Source organism: Oculina patagonica, chromosome 10, assembly GCF_052425735.1.
Source record: "Oculina patagonica isolate OP01 chromosome 10, crgOcupat, whole genome shotgun sequence".
NCBI classification, from domain to species: Eukaryota; Metazoa; Cnidaria; class Anthozoa; order Scleractinia; family Oculinidae; genus Oculina; species Oculina patagonica.
This window is the reverse complement of record NC_135767.1, coordinates 12,901,374-12,925,758: the sequence shown is the minus strand read 5'-3', so window position 1 is coordinate 12,925,758 and position 24,385 is coordinate 12,901,374. Positions and strand designations below refer to the sequence as shown.

General features: G+C 38.6%; 4 protein-coding genes and 1 long non-coding RNA gene across 7 annotated transcripts in view; 4 read left to right on the top strand and 1 right to left on the bottom strand.

Annotated features, from left to right (window-relative positions):
* LOC144628964 (voltage-dependent L-type calcium channel subunit alpha-1D-like) overlaps positions 1-257 on the bottom strand; it is a 41,880-nt gene extending 41,623 nt beyond the window's left edge. For both annotated transcript variants that reach the window (XM_078487096.1, XM_078487097.1), the window contains exon 1: positions 117-257. In XM_078487096.1, the coding sequence (XP_078343222.1) occupies positions 117-129 (13 nt within the window). In that variant the 5' untranslated portion in view covers positions 130-257. The remainder of the gene's footprint in view (positions 1-116) is intronic.
* LOC144629091 (uncharacterized) overlaps positions 1-24,385 on the top strand; it is a 209,956-nt gene that overhangs the window by 29,128 nt on the left and 156,443 nt on the right. The gene's annotated exons all lie outside the window — the stretch shown is intronic.
* The window catches only part of LOC144629195 (mediator of RNA polymerase II transcription subunit 20-like), a 316,942-nt gene that overhangs the window by 138,902 nt on the left and 153,655 nt on the right, over positions 1-24,385 (top strand). The gene's annotated exons all lie outside the window — the stretch shown is intronic.
* Positions 10,190-21,492, top strand: LOC144667384 (uncharacterized). Of its 2 annotated transcripts, none has more exons than XM_078528778.1 (11): positions 10,190-10,328; positions 11,257-11,297; positions 13,052-13,179; positions 15,185-15,251; positions 15,629-15,701; positions 17,379-17,465; positions 18,239-18,596; positions 18,966-19,039; positions 19,776-19,874; positions 20,320-20,511; positions 21,127-21,492. In XM_078528778.1, the coding sequence occupies exons 1-11, from the start codon at positions 10,191-10,193 to the stop codon at positions 21,196-21,198; spliced, it is 1,329 nt and encodes a 442-aa protein (XP_078384904.1). In that variant the 5' UTR covers position 10,190; the 3' UTR covers positions 21,199-21,492. The 2 variants fall into 2 exon arrangements, with proteins under 2 accessions (XP_078384904.1, XP_078384905.1); XM_078528779.1 differs by having other exon boundaries at positions 17,379-17,459; positions 21,127-21,491.
* LOC144667383 (uncharacterized) lies at positions 21,519-22,183 on the top strand. Its single transcript, XR_013573306.1, has 2 exons — positions 21,519-21,750; positions 21,800-22,183. It is a non-coding gene; the product is annotated as an uncharacterized LOC144667383 (long non-coding RNA).

Here is a 24,385-nt window from a genome sequence, read left to right as displayed (position 1 = left end):
CAAAGTTATAAATTTGGAAAAATCACGAAGCGGCGAAATGAAGTCGTATCGCTTTTCATCACACAAACGGCTGTTTCTGTGTCGCCGACTCAAAACAAATCTGTAGAAAACTTTACCATTCTGCTCCATCGTGGTTACTTAAATTAGCCTGCTTCTTAAACATTTAGCTTGGACAAAGTCGTTTCACCATCGTGTCAACAATTTCCAATACACATCATTAATTCTGTATTTATGTTCAAGCAGAACACTCTATCCGCGTGAAACGCCAAAAGTGAAGTGCATACGGGCACTTCATTACAGCAAAGTACAACTTTTGCGTGACGCTGTCACGCTACGATTACCGCGAACAACAGTTTCCGTGACAACTCCTAAAACCCTGCCGTGTGCCGCGAAGGGGTTCTTCTAAAGTCCGCGTCGATGAAAATTACAAATTAAAGAGAAAAGTCAGCAAGACATCGCTAACATATTCATCCCGACTTTTTTCCCTTACCCGTAATTTTCTTATGATTTTTGTGACAGTGCGGTGAGACGTCAGACAGTGAACCCAATGTCATTACGTGAACTTTTCGTAAATAGTTCACTGTGATTGCCAAGTACACCCCGGGAAGTATGCTTGAGCAATGCGCTTCGATACGGAGTTTATGTCTGTGTGTGCGCGCGTGGGTTGCTCGAGAGAGAAAAAAAGCGGATAAATCGTTCTTAGAATTTAACTAGAAATCTGCCAACGCTTACTATCATTTTCAGTACCAAATAAAAACAATGCATACACTCTCACTAATACAGCTTGAGTTTTAAAATTTCCTGAGTGAAATGAATAAGCTAAAGATTTTACATCTCCAAAGGAGAATCACCTGGCGTTTTTTTGCGTTTAAACGCATGCGCAAAGCAGTTAACTCCCACACTGCTTATCAACCTACACGGAAGTCCATTCTTGAATATCTGCGGACCGGTAGACTTTGTGAAAGACTTCAAAAAATCGGAAGCGTGAAAGAGCATCAAATGCTTCAATTCATAACCATTAAATATATTCGAGCAAAATTCTAACAGCTCACACAATATAGCGTGTGGAGTGGCCAGTCCTTAGAATTGCTTGAATGAAAACTTTTTTTTATTTTTGCATAAAAAAAAAATAGAAAATAGTCTAAGAAAAGAAGATGTAAATTTTCACACTCAACCGGTCTTATGATTAAAGAAGAAATTAAAAAAACATTTTATAAGAAATATCAACGCTAGAAACGGTCTTACGCCATTTCATTCAGTATTTATGATTTTTTGTTTCTTTTTATTAATCAGACCATATTTATTTCTTTTATGTGGACGAATTAATAGCCGCATGTCTTATCATACGCCGACACTAGCTGGAAAATTTTTATCGCAGTTCTGAATGAGTTTACGACTTCCTGTAATTAAGGCATCAAATCCTTAGTGAAAATTCCTCCTACACTTTTCCCGTATTTACCATGAAAAGCCTTATTTTATGGCCCGCTTGCATGGTTTATTCCTAATGCAGTGCACACGAACAATATTTTGTCGGGAGAAGTTGACTAAGAAATTTGATACCGTTCGCGCAATCATAGCAAAACAACGGTACCTTATTGTTACTTATTTCGCGGGACTTAATTTTCGCGATTTTCGAATTGCGAAATTAAAGACCCGCTAAAATACATGTATTTTTAAACGTTTTTTTTTTATTGTATTTTTATGTTAATAACGAATTTTAGGCCAAATCGCGAAAATTAAGTCTCGCGAAATATGCCCGTTCCATTTTCGCGAAATTAAGTTCCCGCATAAATAAGTAACAATAAGGTAGTTATTTTCATATATTTTAACATGTTCATGTACAGAAATAACAGACTGCTCAAAACACTTCCTAATTAACAACGTTATGTAAAACCCCTTTTGGTATCAGCGATAATGACTAAAGGTCATTGGCAATAGGCTAATCTGAACCCGATGAAACTCCAAAAATGGAAAAAACTTGGCCTGTTTTTCGTTCGTGAGCCTGTTTTTTAAGGGGGGAGGGGGACACAACCGACCCATGTACCTATTAAAGTATTCGACTGAAATCAAGCATATATGGTGTGTAAAGCATATTGTTGTAGCAATTACGTGCCAATTGTGACGTCACATCACGTTGAAATGACGCCATGTATTTATAAAAAACCGCCATTTTGGATTTCAAAATTATTTAATTTTTTTAATGTCAGAAAATCTTGAATATCTCCCCCCCCCCCCCCCAAAAAAAAAGAAATAAATAAAGAGATGCAAAAACTATTGTTGCTTGAATGCTGTTTAATAAGTAAGACAAATTCAGCTCGGCTTGTCGCCCCACCCCTTCCCAGCCCGCAACCAGCTGGCTAGATAGTGTTTGTGGCATCAATAATCTCGAATCACTGCAGCATGCAGCAATAGAAATGACTCTGAACACAGAAATAAAAAATAGTTTTAATCCTGCCCAGCGAATAAGGCTGTCTGCAAGGTGCTCGGTATTTTTCATAGCCTGTGAATACAGCCAGCTCTCGCAAAATTTGTCGAAAGTTGCTTAAAAGTTGCTCAAACAATCGACGAAGTTTCTTTTTTACACTGAAAAGTTACTTTTTTCTGTCATTTGGTCTTTGGTTAAATTGGTCTCACCAATATATGCTTACATAATATTCGGAAAATTTCCGGCCATACGAACATTTCCTGTTGATGATTTACGAAGCTTCGCGAAGACTTCTGTGGAAGATCCAATGATCTTCTTAACTAAATATAGACAGATTTTTTTATTATTTAACATACAGCTCGTCAACAAATTTGACGTCATTATTAGCTTACATGTGAAAGATAGCCTATCTTTTGCAGTTTAAGCTACGATTTTTCTCAGCGAGAGAGCGTTGTTATGGCTAACCAGAGCGCTATTCAGGCTAACCGGAAAGCTATTGTGGCTCTCTGGAGTGTTATTCAGGCTAACCGGAGCGCTATTCAGGCTAATAGGAGCGCTATTTAGGCTAACCGAAGCATTAATCAGGCTAACTGGAGCGCTATTCAGGCTAACTGGAGAGGTATTCCGGCTAACCGTAGCGCTATTCCGGCTAACCGGAGCGCTATTCAGGCGAACTGCCGTTATTCAGGCTAGCCGGCTGAGCGCTAATCAGGCTAACTGAAACCCCAGCGGCAGAAAATGTTTTAATCCAGCTGTATATAGGATGAATAATAAACTAATACTGTGAGGACAAGAACAAATCATTATAAGAGAATGAACAACTTGTCTTTTAATTAAGCGCCATACGGGCGAAAAGTTTAAACACTAACCTAGGAAACAAAGAAAACATTTTATGTTACTTAATATACTTCTTTTGTAAGGGAAATTAATAGGAACAACGTCTTCTGTTTCCATTTATATTGAGGTGTATATATAAAAAAATTATGAACTCCGGGCAGCTGTTCAAAACACCCGTTTTTGCAGTTCGTGTTTATCAGTGATACATATACATTATCCAACTCTCTCAAAAATAATGCAATTCGTGTTTATATCTTGAAGCTCTCACTATTTCCTAGCCAAAACCTACATGTTTTCCTTTAGACATCGTCAGTAGCTGTTATGTACTAGCGCTTTCTAGCTAGAATTCCCGCTTGTCCAACAGTTTTCACCTTATAGCAGAATTCATTCTCTCAGATTTTGAACCGCTCAGATTTTAATTTTTCTATATTTAACTGCCCGCCTTCCATCGCTCCCGCTACTACGAACACCAAACAATCTTCGCTTTTTAGTATGCTGGCGAGGTTAATCTTAGTTTCTGCATCTAGTACGTAAATGTTTAATGTAAATTAAACAAGACCCTGCGTAGTACCGCCTCTTTCCCCATAATCAGTGTATGTAATGGGTTCTAGGACCAGCAATTCAAAATTCGAAACTACTAATCAGAACAAAAGCTGTTATTTAAACTCATGCGCAAGCGCTGTATAGCAGTAACAAGCAAGCTAATTAAAGAAATCAGTATACCTGTGATTTAGAGTGTTTTTCTAGTGTTTTGCGCCGTACTTTGAAGCGGAGGGAAATAAAAAAAAAATAAAAGGGTTAAGAAAAATAAAGTTAATTATACTTTTTTCATGATTTTCTCATCTCCAGTGTCTGTCACATGAAGCACTTGTGTCTTGCTATAAGAAATCTCCATTAGGGACGGACCATTAGAAAAGTGATGGGGGGGGGGGGGGTGTGGGGAAAAAAAAAAAAAAAAAAAAAAATTCATGCAAGCCAAAATGGCAAGAAAAAAACTCGTGCAAAGGGGAAGGCAAAGAAAAAAAAATTCGTGCAGAAGGAAAGGTCCTATATATACCTGAAATACCTTTCATCATTTAACAGATCTATTATTCGACGAAATATATGGTGGAGAACGCTGAAAATAGCATTTTCGAGCCTAGAAATTTCAAAATTTTCTGGGGGAGCATGCCCCCACACCACCCTAGATGGATTGTGATCATAACATTCCTTTCGCTCGTCTCTCTCTAGCCTGCGTAGATTGCCTACCAGTTAACTCATTTCTCAAACAGATTGCAAACATGAATGGTACGATATACAGTGGTCTTAGTTTCTGTTGTCAATTCCTGTCAAATAGGATTTCTGCGGTAATTATTTATGAATTTCTATTACGTATTGTTTCAGTTTTTGCATATGTTTATGTCTAGGGCGCGTTCGTTTGGGAATACTCCGGAATAAGAATGTATTCCGGAATATATTCCGGCTATTCTGCTCGTGGGAGCAGAATAGCCGGAATGGAAATCCACGTATTCCGGAATAGGAAGAGCAGCCAAACGAACGCTAAGTCGCATTATTCCAATTATTCTTATTCTGGATTGATCCCAAACGAACGCGCCCTTAGTTTTCCCACGGACTTTACACAGAAATATATGAAAAACACAAATCTATTATACGAAGTGATCGAGAAATTTATCCTGCTTTGGTGTGTTAAGAAGCGAAAGAAGATGTGTAAGAAACTACATATAGAATTACAGTGTCCATTAGGGACAATTATGGTGGCGTATGATTGGGATCGCACTTTAAAAGCTGGTATTAATTCAAAAACCTCTAATCCATTACAGAAAATCAAAAACACTTTTTCCTTATTAACTATTTTTTGTAGAAAGGGGTGGATCATGTAATTTCCAACCCTCGACCAGGGGTGAGTGTTTTGAGCTAGAAGGAAGGGGTGGGTCTCCACTTCTCCAATTGCACCGCCCTTTGACCCCCCCCCCTCCCCCCTCGGTACTTATTGACAGTCCCTAAAGGATGTAATCAATGAACAACAGCATTTTTAAAATATTTAAAAAAAAATCAACAAAGCAACATTTGTCAAAAAACATGGTATAAAGTAACAAAACATGGCATTTGTCAGAAGAAAAAAAATTTGTCTTAAAAAAAAAAAAATTCGAGCAGAGGGTTTCACCCGAAAAAAAAATTCCTGCACAAGAAATGGACAGAAAAAAAAAATTCGTGCAAGCCGAAAATTCCCCACCCCCCCTATCACTTTTCTAATGGTCCGTCCCTTACTGTAATTGTTTTAAATATATAATTATTTGTTTACTTTCGACTAACTTTAATTAGAAATAATAAGGATATTTATAAGAGAATAACTGTTATTCATTTTTTTTAATGTATAAGGCCAGTTTGCGTCAATTTCAAGTCTAAATTTAGACGTGTCTTAAAGAAGATCAACTCAAAACTCTGGTCCTAAAAAAGCACGTCCTGTTTTAGACGTGCCTTGTTTTAGTCGCGAGGTTTTTGTACAATTTATACGCCCAGTTCACGACTTATTTCAGTACTATTTTAGCACTATAAATAGCCCTAGTGAATGAGAACTTTTTGCGATGGATATTTTCATAATAACATTGAACAAAAAGCATCGTATAATTTATAAACTTACTTGAAACTAAATTGGGCGCTGTAGCCATGATAACATCATTTGCGGATGTAGCCTGAATAAAAAGGTATATTCTTAACAGTGTGTTTTATATTTTAATAAGAAAAAAGACTTTTTAAGAAGAAGAGTATTACATTTCCAGTAATCTGCAAAACTGCGTACGTTATATGAAACAGCACAAAAAGTAGATGCAAAAATATTCTTGCTAACATGCGCTGGCATACATGCTAACATCCACAAGTATTTATATTTTATATTCGTCGCAATCGTGATTTTAGCAGGGTTAGTAGGTGACAACCGTTACATCGCATAGTAGCTCAGCCATTGTGGGGTGTAATTACTAACACTAATTTAATAAAATACTGATATCTATGATTTTCTGAAAGAAAAATCGACGAAACTTTTGCAAAAATATCTTGTCACACTAGTTACCCTGTTGTCATAGTTACCTTTACTCCCGCGCGAAGAAGTCGTTTGTAGCCGGACTTCATCAAAGCATATCGCGGCGGGATCATAAACCAAGTTTTAATAATCCTTTAACAGGGCTTCCACCCACGTCAAAATAAACTCTTAAGCGGCGAGCCGAAACAATGCGTTTTCGTATTAAAAGCGTCTAAAGCAGCGATGACACGAGCTACTGTAGTCACAACACGATTTTGATCTGTTTGATCGGCAAAACGCTGTGTTCAAGTTTACGCCTTAAAATGTTTTCGTCGCTCGCCTTTATATTAACGAATCTTTTTTAAACGATGGCTAGAATCTTTTGATTTCGCTTTGTAGATACCTCAGCGTATCTCAACTGGATACCGTAGATCAGATATTTGCGTGCTTTGACATGAAATCGTCCGCTAAATTTTGTTTTTGATGCGGATTGCAGTCGCATGCTGTGGTGCCCGGCTGGTGGTTTATAATAATAGAAAAGTATTTGTTGCCGCGAAATAACAAAAGTCGAGCTATTTTTGATTGATCTGCCGAAATAACTGCAATCAAAACTTTGCTATAGTGCTTGAAATCAATATTCGCAGTTGCTGTAAGAATTTTTTTCTTCTCAGGCAATTTAAGGGGACTTTTATACTACAGTTTTGTGGAGGTAAATGAGCCCAAGCAACTTTTAACTCTTGTAAAATGTTCAGAAATGTTTAATCTTCAGTAAATCTTTCTTATTGCTGTTTGTCACAGTGACATTTGAACAATAAAAATGCTAAAAAAATTACCGAAATGAACGACCGAGTGCTTAAGAGTGGTCTGGACACTAGTAGTTTTAATGGCGTTTTTCTCAAATTTACATGTCACGTATGCGTGACAGCAGATTTCACGAATCACGTGTCTTTTCTAGCTATTTTCACGCGTCACGGTCTAATTTCTGCCCTATTTTCACGCGTCATGGTCTATTTTTTTTCCCTTTTTCACGTGTCACGCATAAATCCTTTGCTACCTTCTATCGTTCCAGAGTTCACACGAGACCCTAGCTCGTGTTTCCCTCTATCAGGAATCGATCCAGTGGCGGAAAGAGTACTTGAGTGCCTGGAAAGGCAAGGCTCTGTTCCTCCACCCAGTGGGCTTGGTGATCGAAACCGAAGCATCTCGCAAGGGCTGAAGAGCTTATTGAATTGCGAGAGGATACGATCAGGAGGTCCCTCGGTCTTCACCCGAACGAAGACTTCATATGAACTGTTTAGAACTTCAGGCTGAGTTATTGGTTATTTGCCCTGAAATTATTTACACTAAACAAAGCTCGTGTCCATGTTCACCTCTTGTTGGACAATGTTTCAGCTGTGACGTCTTACATAAACGGGATGGAAGGTAGATCTAGCAGTCAGACTTTGGAAGTGGTGCCTTTAACATCTAGTAACATCACACAACATCTACCCGGTGTTCTGAACTCAGCAGTAGACAAAGAGTTAAGCCTGTGGTAGACATCCAGCGGCTGGAGGCGGAAGCCTTCCCTATTTTAGAACCATCAAAGCTTTTGAGGTCCAGTCATGGTAGACCTCTTTCCATCACGACTAACTTTTCAACTTCCCCAGTTTGCCAGTTGGAGACCAGATCCTCTAGCAACTCACGCAGATGCATTTTTCCTGAACTGGAAGGGTCTTCGGGTATGCCTTTCCCCATTTGCTCTTATAGGTCGCTGTCTACCGCAGACGTCAATTCAGGAAGAAGACCAACTTGTTCTAGTGGCAATTTTCCAACTGAACTCTGGTACTCCCGGTTGTCAAGTCTCTGTGTGGACCTACCCCTGCTCCTTCCTGTTTACCCGGACCTTGTCACCAGAGAGGGTCAAACAAACCCAATTCCCAACTTGTAGTGAGCTGGGTGGCTGCTGTCAGCGAATGTTACCCAGGAACAAACTTTTCTCAAGACTTTAGCAGCCTGGCAAACCGGAGTACATCCAGAGCTTACTACTCTGCCTAGAACAAGTGGGACAGCTGGTGTCTAGCAAAACAGATCAGTCCCCTTTCAGCTCCTTTACCATTCTCGTCCTCAGAACCGCTTGTCCCTCCTAGCCGGCTGAGCCTGGGGCACGAGGAACAAGAATACTTGTTTCTCGTGCCCCAGGCTCAGCCGGCTAAGAGTAATAAGCGGCTTTGGGACGAGAATGCTCCTTTACAGGCTGCCCAAGATTGATTCAAGCAATATAGGCTCGCACCATTTGATCTATCAACTTTATTTGGTTTGCCAGTCTTTAAAGCGACTTTTTCAACTCCTCCCTCCTCTTCCTAAATATTCTTTATCTATATAGTACGGCCATATGGTTATGTTCCTGATGTAAAGTCATGTTCCTGATGTACTCGGGATGCTGTACATCAGGAATTTTTAACATGAAACCAAAACCAAAACTAGTAAAAAACCAAAACTAGTAAAACACGCAAAACTAGTAAACACGCAATCAAATTCCGTCTGTGTCAAACTCTTCTCACCAATTCTGTCATGTTATTTAACTTGATAATGATGACATGGCGTCATTGAAACGTCGTTCGATATTCAAATCGCTGATTTTTGTTCTTAAATATCTATCATTTCATACTTTGAATCTACTGTTGTTTAGTGAATAAATAAGACACTAAAAATTTTAAATCTCGTCTCATATCTTTCATATAATTCATATTATCAGTTTGCTATCAGAACACTAATGAATCTGCCCAAGACAACTCCATATGGCGATCAACTTAAGATGGTAAACATAAAGTCCCTGGAGCATCGCAGATACATGCAAGCCCTAATCCTCCTTTATAAATCTTTATTTATTACGGGGCCAAGCTACATCAAGGAATTGTTCTCATTGCGTTCTAGCAAATATGATCTAAGAGGCTATTGTAAGCTTAATCAGCCTACCTTTAAATCAAAGTATTTGCATAAATCTTATCGCTACATAACTTCACGTTTATGGAACAACCTACCTGACAATATAAGAGGAGCGTCCTCTCTTAGAATTTTTAAAAAATTACTGAACAATGTTAACCTGACCACCGAGGCCAACTGTTGCTGCAATCTTTGTATCGATTAGTTTACATTTTTAAATTTTATTGTCTACGTAGTTTTTAAATTTTATAGTCTAGTTTTTCAACTTTAAATTTTATAGTCTAATTTTTGTATTTTTATTGAATAGATAATCATATTTAAATTTTTACATTGTAATTTTTAGAATACACGTTCACTTTGAAACGAGCCCCAGGCTCATTGGTGATATGTGTTTAAATAAAGTACTTACTTACTTATTACTTATAGAGCAGTTTTCAATTGAGTGTCGTAAAACCAAAACCAATGTAATTACTTCGGCCAATCACAAAAGACACGGACAAACCAGTGAACCAATCAAAACTCGAAGCAAATACATGTAGCCAGCGCAAAGCGCGGGAAAACATGCGCGAGCGAGTCACGATTGTTTTTTGTTCTGTTTGGCTGAGAAATTGGCGCGAGATTTTAAAGCCAATCACTGAGCGAAGCAATTCAAAACCAAAGCAAACGCAATTTACTTTCGACACTCAAGTAAAAACTGCTCTACTGCAGCGTGCAAGGTCGTGCAAGGTTTTACCCAGACCCTCCCGGCATTCGGTAAAAATATCAAATAATACAGCTCACTTAATTTACTTTTCGTTTTGTTCTGAGTCCTTGAATAACAAAAGTCCAGTACCATTTGTCGGAAAATCCCATTTTAAATGGTAAGCATGGCAAGTGCTTCTGAACAGTAGCCACATGTACATTCTGTGAACCTTTTTAGCACCCCGATGACGTTCTTATGTATATTTGGTTACGTGTTACACAACGTCATATCCGACAAGTTTTAAAATGGCGGCGGAAAGAGTCGATTCGTTTGCCAAGCTGAACCTAAGCGCGATCAAAAAAACTGATCAATATGCTGTGAATATTGTAGATAATGCTTCACAAGTGGCGCTTTACAAGTTTAATGGCGATAAACAAGCTTGGGTATGTAGAACTCTACTTTTATTGCGATGGTTAGTAATTTTAATTTAGCTTTCGATTTTTCTGACACATGCTGGATGACATGTAAGCTTACGTACTTCTACAAGCTTGAGTCCATTTTAAATAATACTTATAATCATCGAGATTTTTCGATAGAAGAAGATCGTTTGGCAGTATTTGTTGCTCAATTCTTACGGAATCATTTGTTTTAGCGTAGCTTTTGAATTCAATTGTTGAAATAGATTTGACATTAATTTGTAATGTGTAATTGCCTAATGATTAATTGATTGGTGAAATCCGATGAACTGTTAAATGGTAATAAGGAGCGAATGGTAAACATTTCTGTAATTGTCTAAAATGGTGTTATACTTCAACATCTTTGTACATGTATATCACCACTATTTTGTCCCATTTGTGAGATCAGAGAACCACAGCAGCATAAAACAGAATTTTTTTTTCTAAAGAGGAAATATTTAAAATTATCAACACACACATGATGAGTTATTTCAAAGGTATCCAATCGAGCATTCAGCAATCGAACCCAATCGAACACCAATTGTTGGGCTTAGTAATCTAACACAATCAAACTCACAACAAAATTTGGTCAATCGAACTTGATTACCGAACAGTCAACAATCATACTCAATCAAATATACCATTACCAATCTCCTGTTTGTTTGATTTGGAGGTTTTTCTGTTTATTCCATGTAATAATGGTTGATTATGATTACTCCCGGCTTTGTGATTTTTCTTATTTTTTGCCTTCAAGAGATGCTCCGAACAAAATCGAATCTGATTGTGTTTGATTGTGTTCAATCTTGTTCAGTTGGTGTAATTGGTTTGATAATTGAACTCACTGCAAATTAGATTTTCATCATAGTTGATGTAATCCATCTAGTGATGATTTAACACTTTAAAAATTTTATTGTAGGAGAAAACAGACGTTGAAGGAGCCTTATTTGTTTATAATAGGTGAGTACATGTACGTATAGTATGTGGATTGTAGCCGTCAGTGCCCTAAGCGAGCTAGACGATTAAACTCTTGAGGTTCCATATTAATTGTTGCCAGGAGTCCATTAGTAAAACCTTAAGATGTGCTATGCTGGAAGGTTCCATTTACTTATATGGTAGAGTGAGTTTTAGTTTGCAATCAAGTGTGTGAAGTACAGTAAAATATAATACATATATGCTGTGCTCTTGCAGAGCTAGCGAGGCTACGCAGTCCCTTGTTCACGCAATTATTATGGGTCGTGTAGACTACTGTAATAGTTTGCTATTTAACACACCCGCTACACATATTGGTAAGCTTCAGCGTATACAGAATTGTGCGGCCCGATTAGTCAGTCAGACACCTAAATTTGACCACATAACACCTACTTTAAAACGTCTTCACTGGCTTCCGGTATGTTTCAGGATCGAGTACAAAATGTTGATACTAACTTTTAAGGCAATTTATGGCGTTGCACCGTCTTATATCTGTAACTTGATCATGATCAGAGACCAAACAAGATTCAACCTGCGATCTTGCAAGGAACTATTGCTGCAGCCATCAAGGGCAAAGACCAAGAAAACCCTAGGAGACAAATCGTTTCAAGTAGCAGCCCCTGGACTGTGGAATAAATTACCATCGGACATAAGATCGATAAAAAGCTACGATCTTTTTAAACGAACGATTAAGACATACTTGTTCAAGAAAGCATTTGCGTGTTACAGCTAGAGCCTCTTTTTTAGCATGAATTCCACGAATTTTAGTTTTAGATTGAGTTTTAATTTTAATCTTGAGTTTTCGATTTTTATACTAGGAAAGTTTTTAATTGTATTCTTATATATCTTCATATAATATTTGTAAATTTGTTTGTTTTTCTTCTTTTTAAGTTTTAAATTAACTTGATGTAGGCGCATTTGATCATATTCACATGCTAATTTGCGCCGAATAAGTATAAAATTATTATTATATTAATTATTCGAGCCCAGGTGCCACAAGCGACTTCCGCGTACATTTACCTGAGTCTCAACTTTTATAAATTTGTTATCATGAAAACGTTTCAGAGCTGGCCAGGCAACCAAGATTTCTTAAATAAGGACCGGGGGGGCGGGGGGTACTCCCATATGTGGCCTATATAGGTATGTGCCGCCCGATAGGGTATGGTTTTTGAGGTTCTCGGTCCTTAAATAGGGTATCATTTTTGCTCCTTTTGGCAATGTGTTCCCGGTGTGATCCTTAGATAGGGTACCTAAATTCTATTAGCTAAAATAAACGCCCAGCTTAACGAAAAAAAGATATCTTAAAACTGAATTTTCTGTTCAGGTACTAGAAAAGCGATTTTATAAAGATTTGTGTCTTGCCGTGCGCGGTTAGCCGTTATTTGGGTCGTCACCGAACTCTTCTCCTCCCCTTGAATAGGGTGTCATTTTTCGGTTTTGAGCCTTAAAAAGGGTATCAATGTTCGCTTTCTTTATCCTTAAATAGGGTCAGGGTTTAGGAACCTTGGCGGCACACCCCTATCCGAAATTTATGGGAGTACCCCCCCCCCCCCATTCTCTAAGAATGTTCACAGTTACAGTGTACACGTACACGTATGTAACTAGTGTACTGTAAAAAACAGATTGAGGATGTTTATTTACTTTCTTTTTTCAAATGAATGTGTTTAATTTATTATTTGCGCTCTCTATGTACAGTTAATATTGTTACTGTCATGAGTATCCCACAATTTGCTTTTTTCCAGGTCCACGACTCCAACAAGTGCTTTCTTCATAATGAACAGACTAAATATGAACAATATGATGGAGCCCATAACAAATAATATGGAGTTTAAAATTCAGGATCCTTTCCTTTTGTACAGAAATATTACTAGTAAGTACTTACACCACAAAGGCGCAACTGACTGCAAATTACATGTAATACATATTAAAGGGACCGTGTCACGGATTTTAGCCAAACTTAGGCATAGGAAATGACCACCAAATTCGTTTAAATATATAAAATAACATCTTAAAACAGTGAAGGAATATTTAAATAACACACTAAATGCAAAAGAAGGTACGGATGGCCAAAAGTGACGAAGATTGAAACGGATTGCGATATGGGTTTTTGAAAAGTGATCCGGCGGAACAGTTTTCAAAGTTAATCTCGTTTGCTTGTAACTTTAAATTATAACGCCGGGAAACACATTTGGCTGCAGTGAAGCTATGGTTTTGTCATTTAGAATCATAAAATTAATTTCTTTGCAAACATTTAGTTTCATAGCGGGTGTTTGGCAAAATTTAATAACATAAAATTAACTTAGCCGTGACACAGTCCCTAGGAATGAACATTTTGTTTGTCTCACTGTAAAATTGCTTTGGCATGTTGGTTGCGTAAATAGCGACGTGCAAACAAATTATCAACCTCATCGCCTGATGAAGACTTGAAGTATTGCAGTCGAAACGCCGCGATCAACACCTTAACTATTGTGAGACAAATGAATAAATGTTCATTCCTATCTTACACTACAGTGAACAATAACCACCTATTTAATGACAAATTACTTACCGGTAATTTGAGCAACTTGAATGATGAGTGGCACAATAGTAAATCTGTTCTTTTGTAATGGGGGAAGGGGAAGGGGGAGTGTTGCTTCAAGTATTGGCCTGAATCATTGTTTTGTTCTTTGGCCAGACACTTTACTCCCACTGCTGTGCCTCACTCTTCTTGGGAGTATTAAATGGGACCCACAAACGTTAAGGGCAACCTGGCTAAATGTCTGAGTAAGGAAGGGGGTAACCTGAGATAGACTAGCACAGGGTTCCAGACTAACAGTAGCCAACTAGCCATAGGCTAGTAAAAATGCAGTTTTGGCTAGTAGGTTTTGGCCTTTCACTAGCCAAAATGGCTAGTGAAAAAATCAGGCATTAGTGGCAAGAAACCACATTTATTAAACTCGTCTCTCAGAGAATATAACTAACAAGTAAACTGTTGACATGTGAAGCTTTAAACGATCTACAGTGGAACCTTGATATAACGAAGGGCCAAGGGACTGGCAAAATGTGTTCGCTATATCGAGGTTTCGTTATATCGAGGTTCTTTTCCATATATTTTGCTATTACTGGGACAAAAAATATCGTTCGTTATATCGAGGACTTTGTTATATAGAGGTTCGTTAAATCGAGGTTCCACTGTAGTTGACAAAAACGCATGTACATGTACAATTTTTATAGTGAAGAACAAAGCCCAATTTTGTAACGAAAAAAAACCCGTTAAGATTTAAGGAACATTTTACGGTTCAAGGTTTAAACATTATGCATTATCCCCCCCCCCCCCCCCTTAAAAGAAGAACTATGCTTAAAAATTGTGGCTAGTAGAAAATAAGTTTTGGCTAGTGAAATCAAAGCTGTCACTAGCCACTTGGCTAGTTAGCAAAAAAGTTAGTCTCGAGCCCTGCTAGCATCTGCAGGGGGAGTAGCAATACTCAAGATCACTTCATGCTGCGGAAACTGAAAAGTATGGATTAGCTCTGGGATTTGGGGCTGGCAACCACCTCTGCCTGATTACAGACTTAAAAAGCCTCACAATACAGAAAACTGGACTCGCAGATGGTAGCCTTTTTTGGCCAAACAGTCATTGTTTTCTTTTTTTTAAAAGATTGTGTGACATTACAAAAGGATGCACAAAGTCATGTGCTGCATGTGAAAGTTGATTATAGCAACAAAACCATGTTACGGCCAATGGGAAAACTTGAGTGCAAAAAAATAGTACCGATATTTAATGTAGCTCTTAAGACTGTATATTTCAGCTGCAGAATGTATCTGATCAATACAATTTAAAACATGATTAAAAATCTCCATATTATAATAATTTTTTGTTGTATTTTGTATTTCAGGAGAGATATTTGGTATTTGGTTCTATGACAGTGATGAGTGTAAAAGACTGGCTACCTTAATGAAAAAGTGAGTATATTTAATTAAAACAGATACAGTCCTGTCCTGAATTGCTATTGTCACAGTTGTAAAATGAGTTGTAGCAAGTTAATGATTTTTAATTTCTTCTATCTGTGTAGAACTTTACTAGTTGTTATTCTGAGGCATCATTCCTTTCAATTTTTGATTTAGACATGGTCAATTTTTTTAAAGCCATCTTACGTGTACATGTACATGTATACAGTAAGTTCAAAAAGAACGCCATGTAGTTGCTGTATAAGACATACGGTAAATGTATAAGCCCATAAATTGGTGTACTGTATGTTATATTTACCGGTAATTATCTCAAATTTTGTCTAAAATGCTCCACTTTAATGGTTGACGTTAATTTTTGCTTTTTGTTATAGACTTAGTTCTCAGACTGCTGTTTCAGGCAGCCATGCTGTAATCAATCCACAACCCACTCCACAAGTGCCACAGGTACATGCAACATTCTCAACTTTTATAATAGCTAAGAATAAAGATGAAAATTCGAGTTCCCCCCACCCACCCTAGAATGCTAGAGGTTTCCACCCACCCCACCCTACAGGTTGAGCTCCTATCCCCTTGGGCTGCAGTCTTCCCTGTGGACCCTAAAGGTTTGGGTTCTTACATGTATCTCCCCTACCCTTAAAGTTTGTTTTCCATTTCCCCTACCCTAAAGAACGGGCCAAACAAGGGTGAGAGTTGATGAGAGTTCAAACTCTCACTCTTCTTTGGCCTGAAACTCTCATGCACTTGTGAGAGTTTGACGGACTCTCGTTCTCATTTGGCCTGAGTTGATGATAGTCAATGAGAGTTGATGAAAACTCTCAGAGAGTCAACTCTCATCTTCGTTTGGCCTGGGTTTAAGGGTTTGGGTTCCCACCTTGCCATGGATCCCAAAGGTTAGGGTTCCAATCTCCTCCCCCCTTAAGGTTTTGGTCCCCATCACCTCCACCATTAAAATTTGGTTGCTTTCTCCTCCACCCTAAAGGCTTGAGTTTTATTCCTATATTACCCACCCTAAAATGTCTGGTTTCTAAATTGTATCTCCCCCACTCTATAGGTTTGGGTTCCTACATTTCCCCTACCCTTAAGGTTTGGGTTCCTATATTTCCCCCACCCTTAAGGTTTGGGTTCCTACACGTATATTTCCCCCACCCTTAAGGTTTGGGTTCCTATATTTCCCCTACCCTTAAGGTTTGGGTTCCTATATTTCCCCTACCCTTAAGGTTTGGGTTCCTATATTTCCCCCACCCTTAAGGTTTGGGTTCCTATATTTCCCCTACCCTTAAGGTTTGGGTTCCTATATTTCCCCTACCCTTAAGGTTTGGGTTCCTATATTTCCCCTACCCTTAAGGTTTGGGTTCCTATATTCCCCCTACCCTTAAGGTTTGGGTTCCTATATTTCCCCTACCCTTAAGGTTTGGGTTCCTATATTTCCCGTACCCTTAAGGTTTGGGTTCCTATATTTCCCCTACCCTTAAGGTTTGGGTTCCTATATTCCCCCTACCCTTAAGGTTTGGGTTCCTATATTTCCCCTACCCTAATAATTCTCCCATCCTATCCTTAACCATCCAGAGCTGTGCTCTCGCCAGAGTTCACACACGCCTCGAAAGTCCTTGAAAGTCCTTGAATCTCAAAATAAAAATTCAAGGCCTTGAAAGTCCTTGAAATTGGTTTTCGATCCTTGAAAGTCCTTGATTTTTTTATTGAACATCAAAAGGCTTCAAGGCAATGAGAAGACCACCAAAATGAGCAATTTTTTTAGTTCTTCAGCAAGCACATCAACCGTTGATTTGGGGTGAATTTCATGAAAAAAAGTTCTTGAAATATCCAAGAAGGGTCCTGGAAAGTCCTTGAGAAGACCGTGAATTTTTTGAACTGAAAAAAGTGTACGAAGCCACAGGCGACCTATTTTTGTCTTTTGGCGACTTGTATTTATACTTAGCTATCATAAAAGCTTCTAAGAGCTAGGCACGCAAGATCTCTTATAATGTAAGAGCGTTTGGGCACCCTGCAATTATTCTAAGAGCACAACTGTGCCATCTCTTTTACTCTATAACTATGGATTTCTACTACCTACTCATAACAAAACACAAGACTAACTAAAGTTGTAACACTATTCTTCTGAAGGAAAGTCAATCAAATGCTTCAGAGGAAAAAGTTGATATAATGCAGCTGTTTGCCAAGGCACAAGAGAGATACGACAGCCAGGTACATGTACAATATTGTTTGAGCTGGGTGTATTATTGAGGCTGGTTTCTCTGTTGATTCAGCTACTCTAAGATTTGAGTATCATGTTAACTCAAATTGGGTGTCCTGTTCTGATCCTGAAAAGGCTGGTGGTCGTTGCTCAGGGTTTAACTTGAGGGTATTATACCCAAGACTAATGTGCAGTACAGTCAACTCTCGCCTTGCGGACACTCGCTATTACGGACAAAATTCAGATCCCCGCCAAAAGAGGTTTGACTGGAAACGACTCCCGCTTTTATGGACTCTCGCTTTAACAGACACTAAACGAAGCCTGGAGTGTGTCTGCTATAACGAGAGTTGACTGTATTCTTTAGCTGTTAAAAAATAGAGAGCCATTCAAGAACGATAAAGTCTTGAAGCAGGGAGGCAATGTGGCCTAACGGTTAGCGTGCTGGTTCTCCAGATCAAGTGGTCTGGTTTGAACCCTGACCAGGATCACCGCGTTTTGTTCTTGAGCAAGAAACTTTACGCTTATAGTGCCTCTCTCCACCAAGGTGTAGAAATGCATACCAGTGAATTTAATGCAAGGGTTATCCCTGCGATGGACTTGCGATGGACATTGAGTTGGGAGTAGAAATATGCTAAGTTGCTTAATGCTACGAAAAAGCTGATAAGCTCCAGCCTGATGGGCCACCAGGCTTGAACATGGACTTACATGTACAGTAACTTTAATTTTCACCTCACCTAAAGCAGTCAATAATTGTTTATCTTATTTCTTTTATCTCCCAACATATCTGCAGTCAAAGGCAAGTAGTTCAAATGCAGCAGCTCCTCGTACTTCAAACAAACCTCAAAAACAACAGATACCCGAGGAACAAAAAGAACAACAACAGAAATTCCTTCAACAAAACCAAATCCAAACCGAACAACTTCAGAAACTATTCCAAACTCAAGACACTCAACCAAAGAAACCGCGTTCATACTCCACCCCTGCCCCATACCTTGGACAAATTTCACCCTCTCCCATGGAAAAAGGACCACCTAAGGGGGAGAGACAGGAAAATGGTGTTTCACCAGGGGTGGAGGGAAAGTCAAGTAGAAGGAAGGATAAAGTTAAGAGTCTTACATTGTCAGATGTTAAAGCGCCCATTAGTTCAGGTAAGGAAGAGTTAAGCTGGTTTAACATATAATTAAATTCAGCAAACATAATAGTGAGTGAAGTGTTAGTGTTAGAATTTTTTATTAAAAGACTTTTTTTGTGGCTAATTTCAGTTGGTGATGTGGTCTTTTTTAGCAAGTGATAAGGAAAGCAACAAATTCTTTCACTCTCAAGCTCAAGTTTTTTTAATTTCACGATTAAGTACAAGGTGGTTCTAACATTTCAGTCTGTGTATTTAACCCTAGTGTTTGACCATTGTGGTGAAAGCTCTTGTCTTGAGTAGTACTTCCATGTCGTTCTATGATGCTTTAATATCTGCATTATACTAAATTACAGTATATTAAATGTACCTGTGATCATAATTTCAGTCAGTTCAGGACCCATAACAAGGACACAAGATGATTCTGGAATCGATAGTGGAAAACCTGGGGCTCAGAGAAAGGTATGATGTATAATCATGTACATGCTAGTTAGGATGGAAAAAAATCAGTTCCAATCCAGGGACCCAAAGGACATGCTTGACAATACTGCCACTTATCTCTGGTTTCTGTGAATAGTGAAGTGAATACTTTAGAGTAGCTCTTAACATAGCTAATATCTCAGAGCATTTCAACAGTACAACGGCACAATGGGCAAAGACCAGACCACAACTTACACCGGGTACTTCGTGCCCTACATCCCCTTCTGATTATAACACTGAAGATGCAGGAGACAGGGCCTACGGTTAAGTGTCCTTATTATCTCCAAGAAGAATAGAATAACCTACCATTTGCAGATGCCTTTGCAAAGGCAGCATATTCTCCTCAGTTATTTTAAGATCCTGAATGTTGGTCCGGTCTGGGACTCGAACCTGAGACCTCCCGCACAGCAGTCTGGCGCTCTACCAACTGAGCTTACTGGTCGGTAGTTAGGGCAAAGCAACTTGGAGTTTGAATTGTATTGCAATCAGTGTGGAGGATAATGATATTATTGCTTCTACATGACAATGGAAAGCTATTTTAAGCGCTGACTCCGGCTAAATGTTCGAAAACCTCGAATTTTTTTTGCAGTTTTTGTAACGGTCTTGTTCAAAACTGGCGATGGAAGGCTTTGAGATTAGTAATTAAGTACATGTAATCTTTAGTTGTGTTCTGGCAAGAAAGAATTCTCATGTAAAATTTTGAATTGTCCTGTTCTAGTTATTTTCCGGTGAGAAAAAGGAGGCAAAAAGTACGGATACATTACCCACACAACCACCTGCGGCAGCGCCACAGAGCACATCAGTCTCTCAGGCAAAGGTGAGTTTGTCTTGTTACTTTTCACCGTAACTCTTTAAGTTAGCAAATAACGAATACGATTTGGTGCGTTTTAACTTAAATTGACCAGGAAAAAAAGAGCAATATTGTGTACCAAAAGACAGAAGGGGCAGCAATGGACAAGATGGGAAATCGAGAAAAGCATTAATTTAAATTGGTTCTAAAAAAATTGATTTCAAGGGCACAGGGCCTAGAATTTTATTACTTGAAGTATCAAACAATACATCTAAAGTAACCCCACGTGCAATGAGGTTTTGAGTATTCTGTATTTTATGACCCCGTAACAATTTTTTCTATGCGATCTTGAGGAAAACCAGTTCTCGAAGAATACTAAATTGACCTTGAAAAGTCCTTAAATAGTTCTTGAAAAAAGGGTCTGAAGTCTGTTTGAACCATGTTTAACACTGCACATTGTTGTCTGTTTTAGGATTCTCCTCAGAAGGCATTGCAGGATCAGGGAGGCGCAGTGGGGACCTCCCTCATGTCCCCTCTTGCTTTCCAACCTTCTGGAAAAGTGACTATTCTAACACCGCAACCGCAGCATAAACAGCCTCCCAAAATGGAAATTGCTCCTCTAACTCAAGAGCAACTTGTTCAAGCACTAACATATTTATTGAAGGTAAGGTCTGAATTTATTGTATTATTTGAAAGGAGAACGGTTCCATGGACGCACATTAGCACAGAGACATACAACTTTTTTCTGCATGTGATAGCGTTCAGTCAATTACATGCATTAGGAAGCTTAAGCAAACTACGACGACAACGCAGACGAGAACCTCAGCAAACAAAAGGTTTTATGAGCAGAATGATAACTCTGCACGTGCGTTTTGAACCTTGGTACATTTCTTAGCTATTTCTTGGCCGTTTGCTGCAAAACAACAACGTGAGATGACCTAATTCGGCGTATTTTGGAGAACGTGAACGACGACGGCTAATTTTCGTATTTCTATTTGGGTTTAACGCTCTCTTTACATATCCAGCTGGAGCTAGTTCCTAAACCAATAGATACACTGAACTGATACATCCGAAAAATCGCGAGATCAGGGTTAGATTCTCGAGTAAAATGTAAATTCATTGTTCACTAGGCATTGTTCTCGGCGTCGCCGTCGTCATTGTTTAAGCTTCCTATTCTGTAAGGTGAACTGGTTATCGTTCATATGGACTGCCTCTGTCAATCCATGAGATACCAAAGGGCTCTCTTTGATTGTCTCTTAACAACGTATTCTCTCTTCAGAATGACTCGGAGTTCGTAACTAAAATACACGAGGCATACTTCAAAAGTCTACAGGACAAGTTACCAACTTAGCGGCATATAAATCTCCTGATGGTTTTGTCAACAAGCCTGGTGTGCCTGTGTTGACTGGAAGACAATCCTGGAGTCCTGCGCAAAAGTGAACGGTAAAAGAAGAAGATTTTGGCCTCAAGGTTTACCTGAAATGACAACGTTTGAAATTTGTTTTAGACAAATGGTAAAAAAGATCTCGACATTTAACAGCGTCTGGATGTTGAAGAAGCTATGTCACACAATGCATTTTTAAAAGTAATTTTTTACATGGAGGGAAATTTCCTTAATTATAGTTTTCTAAGTTAGAAAAATACAAAGAGGTAATATTAAACCAACGTTGTGTTGGACTGTTATAGTTCGTTTGTTTTGTTAAGCTCAAAGCTTACTGTCATGGACATTGTCGCACCGGTTAATGACATCATTTGAATGTTACCGTTAGCTACAATTAAGCGTCGTCTGCACGAGCAATTTTTATGTGACAAATCTATTTGATCGTGTAGATACTTAGTCCCTTGCCCCCGGTTGGGGATAGGGTCGGGATCGTGTAGGTGGCAAAACAATTATTTGTCAACAGTTCAAACTTTAGTGCGCCATAATGACTTTGGACAGCAGAGATACGCAGAAACGCATACGCAATACGCAATACGCAATGCCGTCGCAATACTTACCACATTTTATGTGATGAGTCGTCTACACGAGCAATGTGACAACTTTAATTTGTCACATAAACGCTAACATGCCAGCTTCTCAGCTTTTATATTTGTCACAAAAGTCTGCCAATTTTCCTCGTATACACGACCAAATAAAATTTTTGACAAAGTAATTTTCAAATAAAAATTGCTCGTGTAGACGATGCTTTATTATTATCTCACTGAAATTCGCTGTTGGTATTTTTCTTTAGACGACACCAACAGCGAAAAAGCAAGTTTAGAGCATTTAAAAATGTTGTAAAATTTGCAGCCTGGCAAGAGAATTGGAATATATACTTACTCACATTATTCCCAGATACCTTCAGAATTTATGCGTATCTAAATGAAGCCTATTGCAAAAATGAAGTGAACTTTTCACAAGTGGTGAATAAGTTTGCAAAAATCATTTTTAATTGTCAATTTTAACTAGCATTTTAAGCAAACAGTTAATAACATTTCTAGTTAACAATTAGACGGCAAGCTCGAGGTTTCTACCGGCTGATAGTTAGCCTGTGTACAGCCGTCCCACTCCGCTCAAAAAAAAATCGCGGAGGGGAAGCCCGAGTCAACAACTATCAAAAGCCGGTAGAAACCGAGAGCGAGCCGTCTAATTGTTTTAGCATAACCCAGCTGCCGATATATTAAACACAAAATATAGCTAGAGTTGATTTTGAATGTTTTGTTGATAAATTCCGCAAAAAACTGAGTGTGCGCACCAAGAGCCGTGTAATTAACAATTAGACGGCGAGCTCGAGGTTTCTATCGGCTGATAGTTGGCGAGGGGCGAAGCCCCGAGTCAACTATCAAAAGCCGGTAGAAACCGAGAGCGAGCCGTCTAATTGTGTTAGCATAACCCACTGACCGATCTATTAAACAAAACATAGCTAGAGTTGATTTATTGAAGGTTTTGATTGATAAAATTCAGCGAAGACTAAGCGCGCGCTCCGAGAGCCTTCTACGGATCGATAGTAGGCACCTGTTTAGCCAATCAGATTGCGCGATTACCAATAGTAGGTCAGTGTGGTTATGCTAACGCTCGATAGAAGGCACCTGTGTAGCCAATCAGATTGCGCGATTTGCAATAGACGGCAGCTGGGCTATGCTAATATCTTTTATGAGGACCAAACAATCGTTTCCAGACGTGTAGCGGCTCTCGTAAGCTTTCATTCTACTGCTTCTCTAGTGTAGCAGTTGCTATTGTTGTTGTTGTTTGTGCTGTTGTTCTCTCCAAGTGAAGCGAGCCATTCGTGTGAGAGCTAGCGAGAGCTGCTTTCCGACCTATCGTTTCTTTCTCCCGGTTCTTTCTACTCGACGCACAGTTTTCATTAGTGATGCAGTGCTATAACGTAAAGTAAACCTATCAATAAACGAGCTTGCTAAAATACATGGGCCAGTGTCACATTTTTAATTATCGTGTGACATGCCAAATGGTCTTCAAATCGAAACCTACTTAAAAGAACAGTTTAGCAGAGAGAGTGTTTCATCACTTTTCCAAACACTGAAAAGAGAGTTGATTGGAAATGCGACGCGCAGCGAAGGTTTTTGACAAAATTCAAAGTGATCGGTAATGTGATGAAATACTGTCTCGTGTGTGATATATCTTTTTTAATCGCAGTCGAATCTAAAAGTTTTCAGAAAACAGGGAATCCCTTTGAAAAATTATGAATAAGTTTGAGAAGTAATTATTTATTGAAACCTGGCCGGATATCTTCAGTTGAATGTTTACATTCTTTTCTTTAGTCAAACTGTTGTATTTCATATTCTTAAAAGCTTCATGCTTTTAATTTTGTTCTTAGCATAGTTAGTAGAAATATTTTCTTAGTTTATACTGACTTCATGTTGCGTTTCTCAGGCGTCTCAAAGAAAAAAAATCAGTTTTAAAAAATAATTTCAAACATTGGAAATCCGGGTATTGTCAGCGTGCTAGCTTCAACTCTAGAAAGACCTAAAAGACGTTTCGTTTAATCATCGTTCCCACTTACTATTCTGTAGAAGAATAGAAGAGAAGAGTTTTGAAGAGTTTGTTTATCATCTGTTAATATAGTTCTTGACCCGTTCTACTTTCACTTATGTTGATAAAAGAATTGTAACTTTTACACCAAAGTTTAACATGTTTTATCAAAAATTGTTGTCAGCTGAATTTTAATGTTGTTGGCTTGAAAAATGCCAATAGTGAGACCACTAAGTAAAGAGAACGGATTTCTAAATCTACTGAGTTTAGTTGGAAAAACGCAGGATAATTTGTAACTTTAGCAAGCGCGGGTAGAGTCGCATGAGCCAATCACGATTGATTTTAATCTGCAGCTGATTGGTGGAGAAGGCACTATGTTCGTTGTGATTGGCTAGGGCTTGCATTATGCAAGATTTCTGAACCTTTGGAAGAATTGATAAAAAGAAAATACGGAAATCCTTCGGAATCCCGAACGTTCCAAGTGCTCGCGATCATTTTTGATTGGATAATAGAGATCGGAATGTCTTCGTAAACTACGAGTATTTACGGAAGTTACCACCTGTGCCTC

Excerpts from the sequence above, each read along its gene's own strand:
- LOC144667384 (XM_078528778.1), top strand. The coding sequence starts at position 10,191 with ATGGCGGCGGAAAGAGTCGATTCGTTTGCCAAGCTGAACCTAAGCGCG. Across the intron at positions 10,329-11,256 it reads ATGGCGATAAACAAGCTTGG|GAGAAAACAGACGTTGAAGG; the intron begins GTATGTAGAACT and ends ATTTTATTGTAG. Across the intron at positions 15,252-15,628 it reads CTGGCTACCTTAATGAAAAA|ACTTAGTTCTCAGACTGCTG; the intron begins GTGAGTATATTT and ends TTTTTGTTATAG.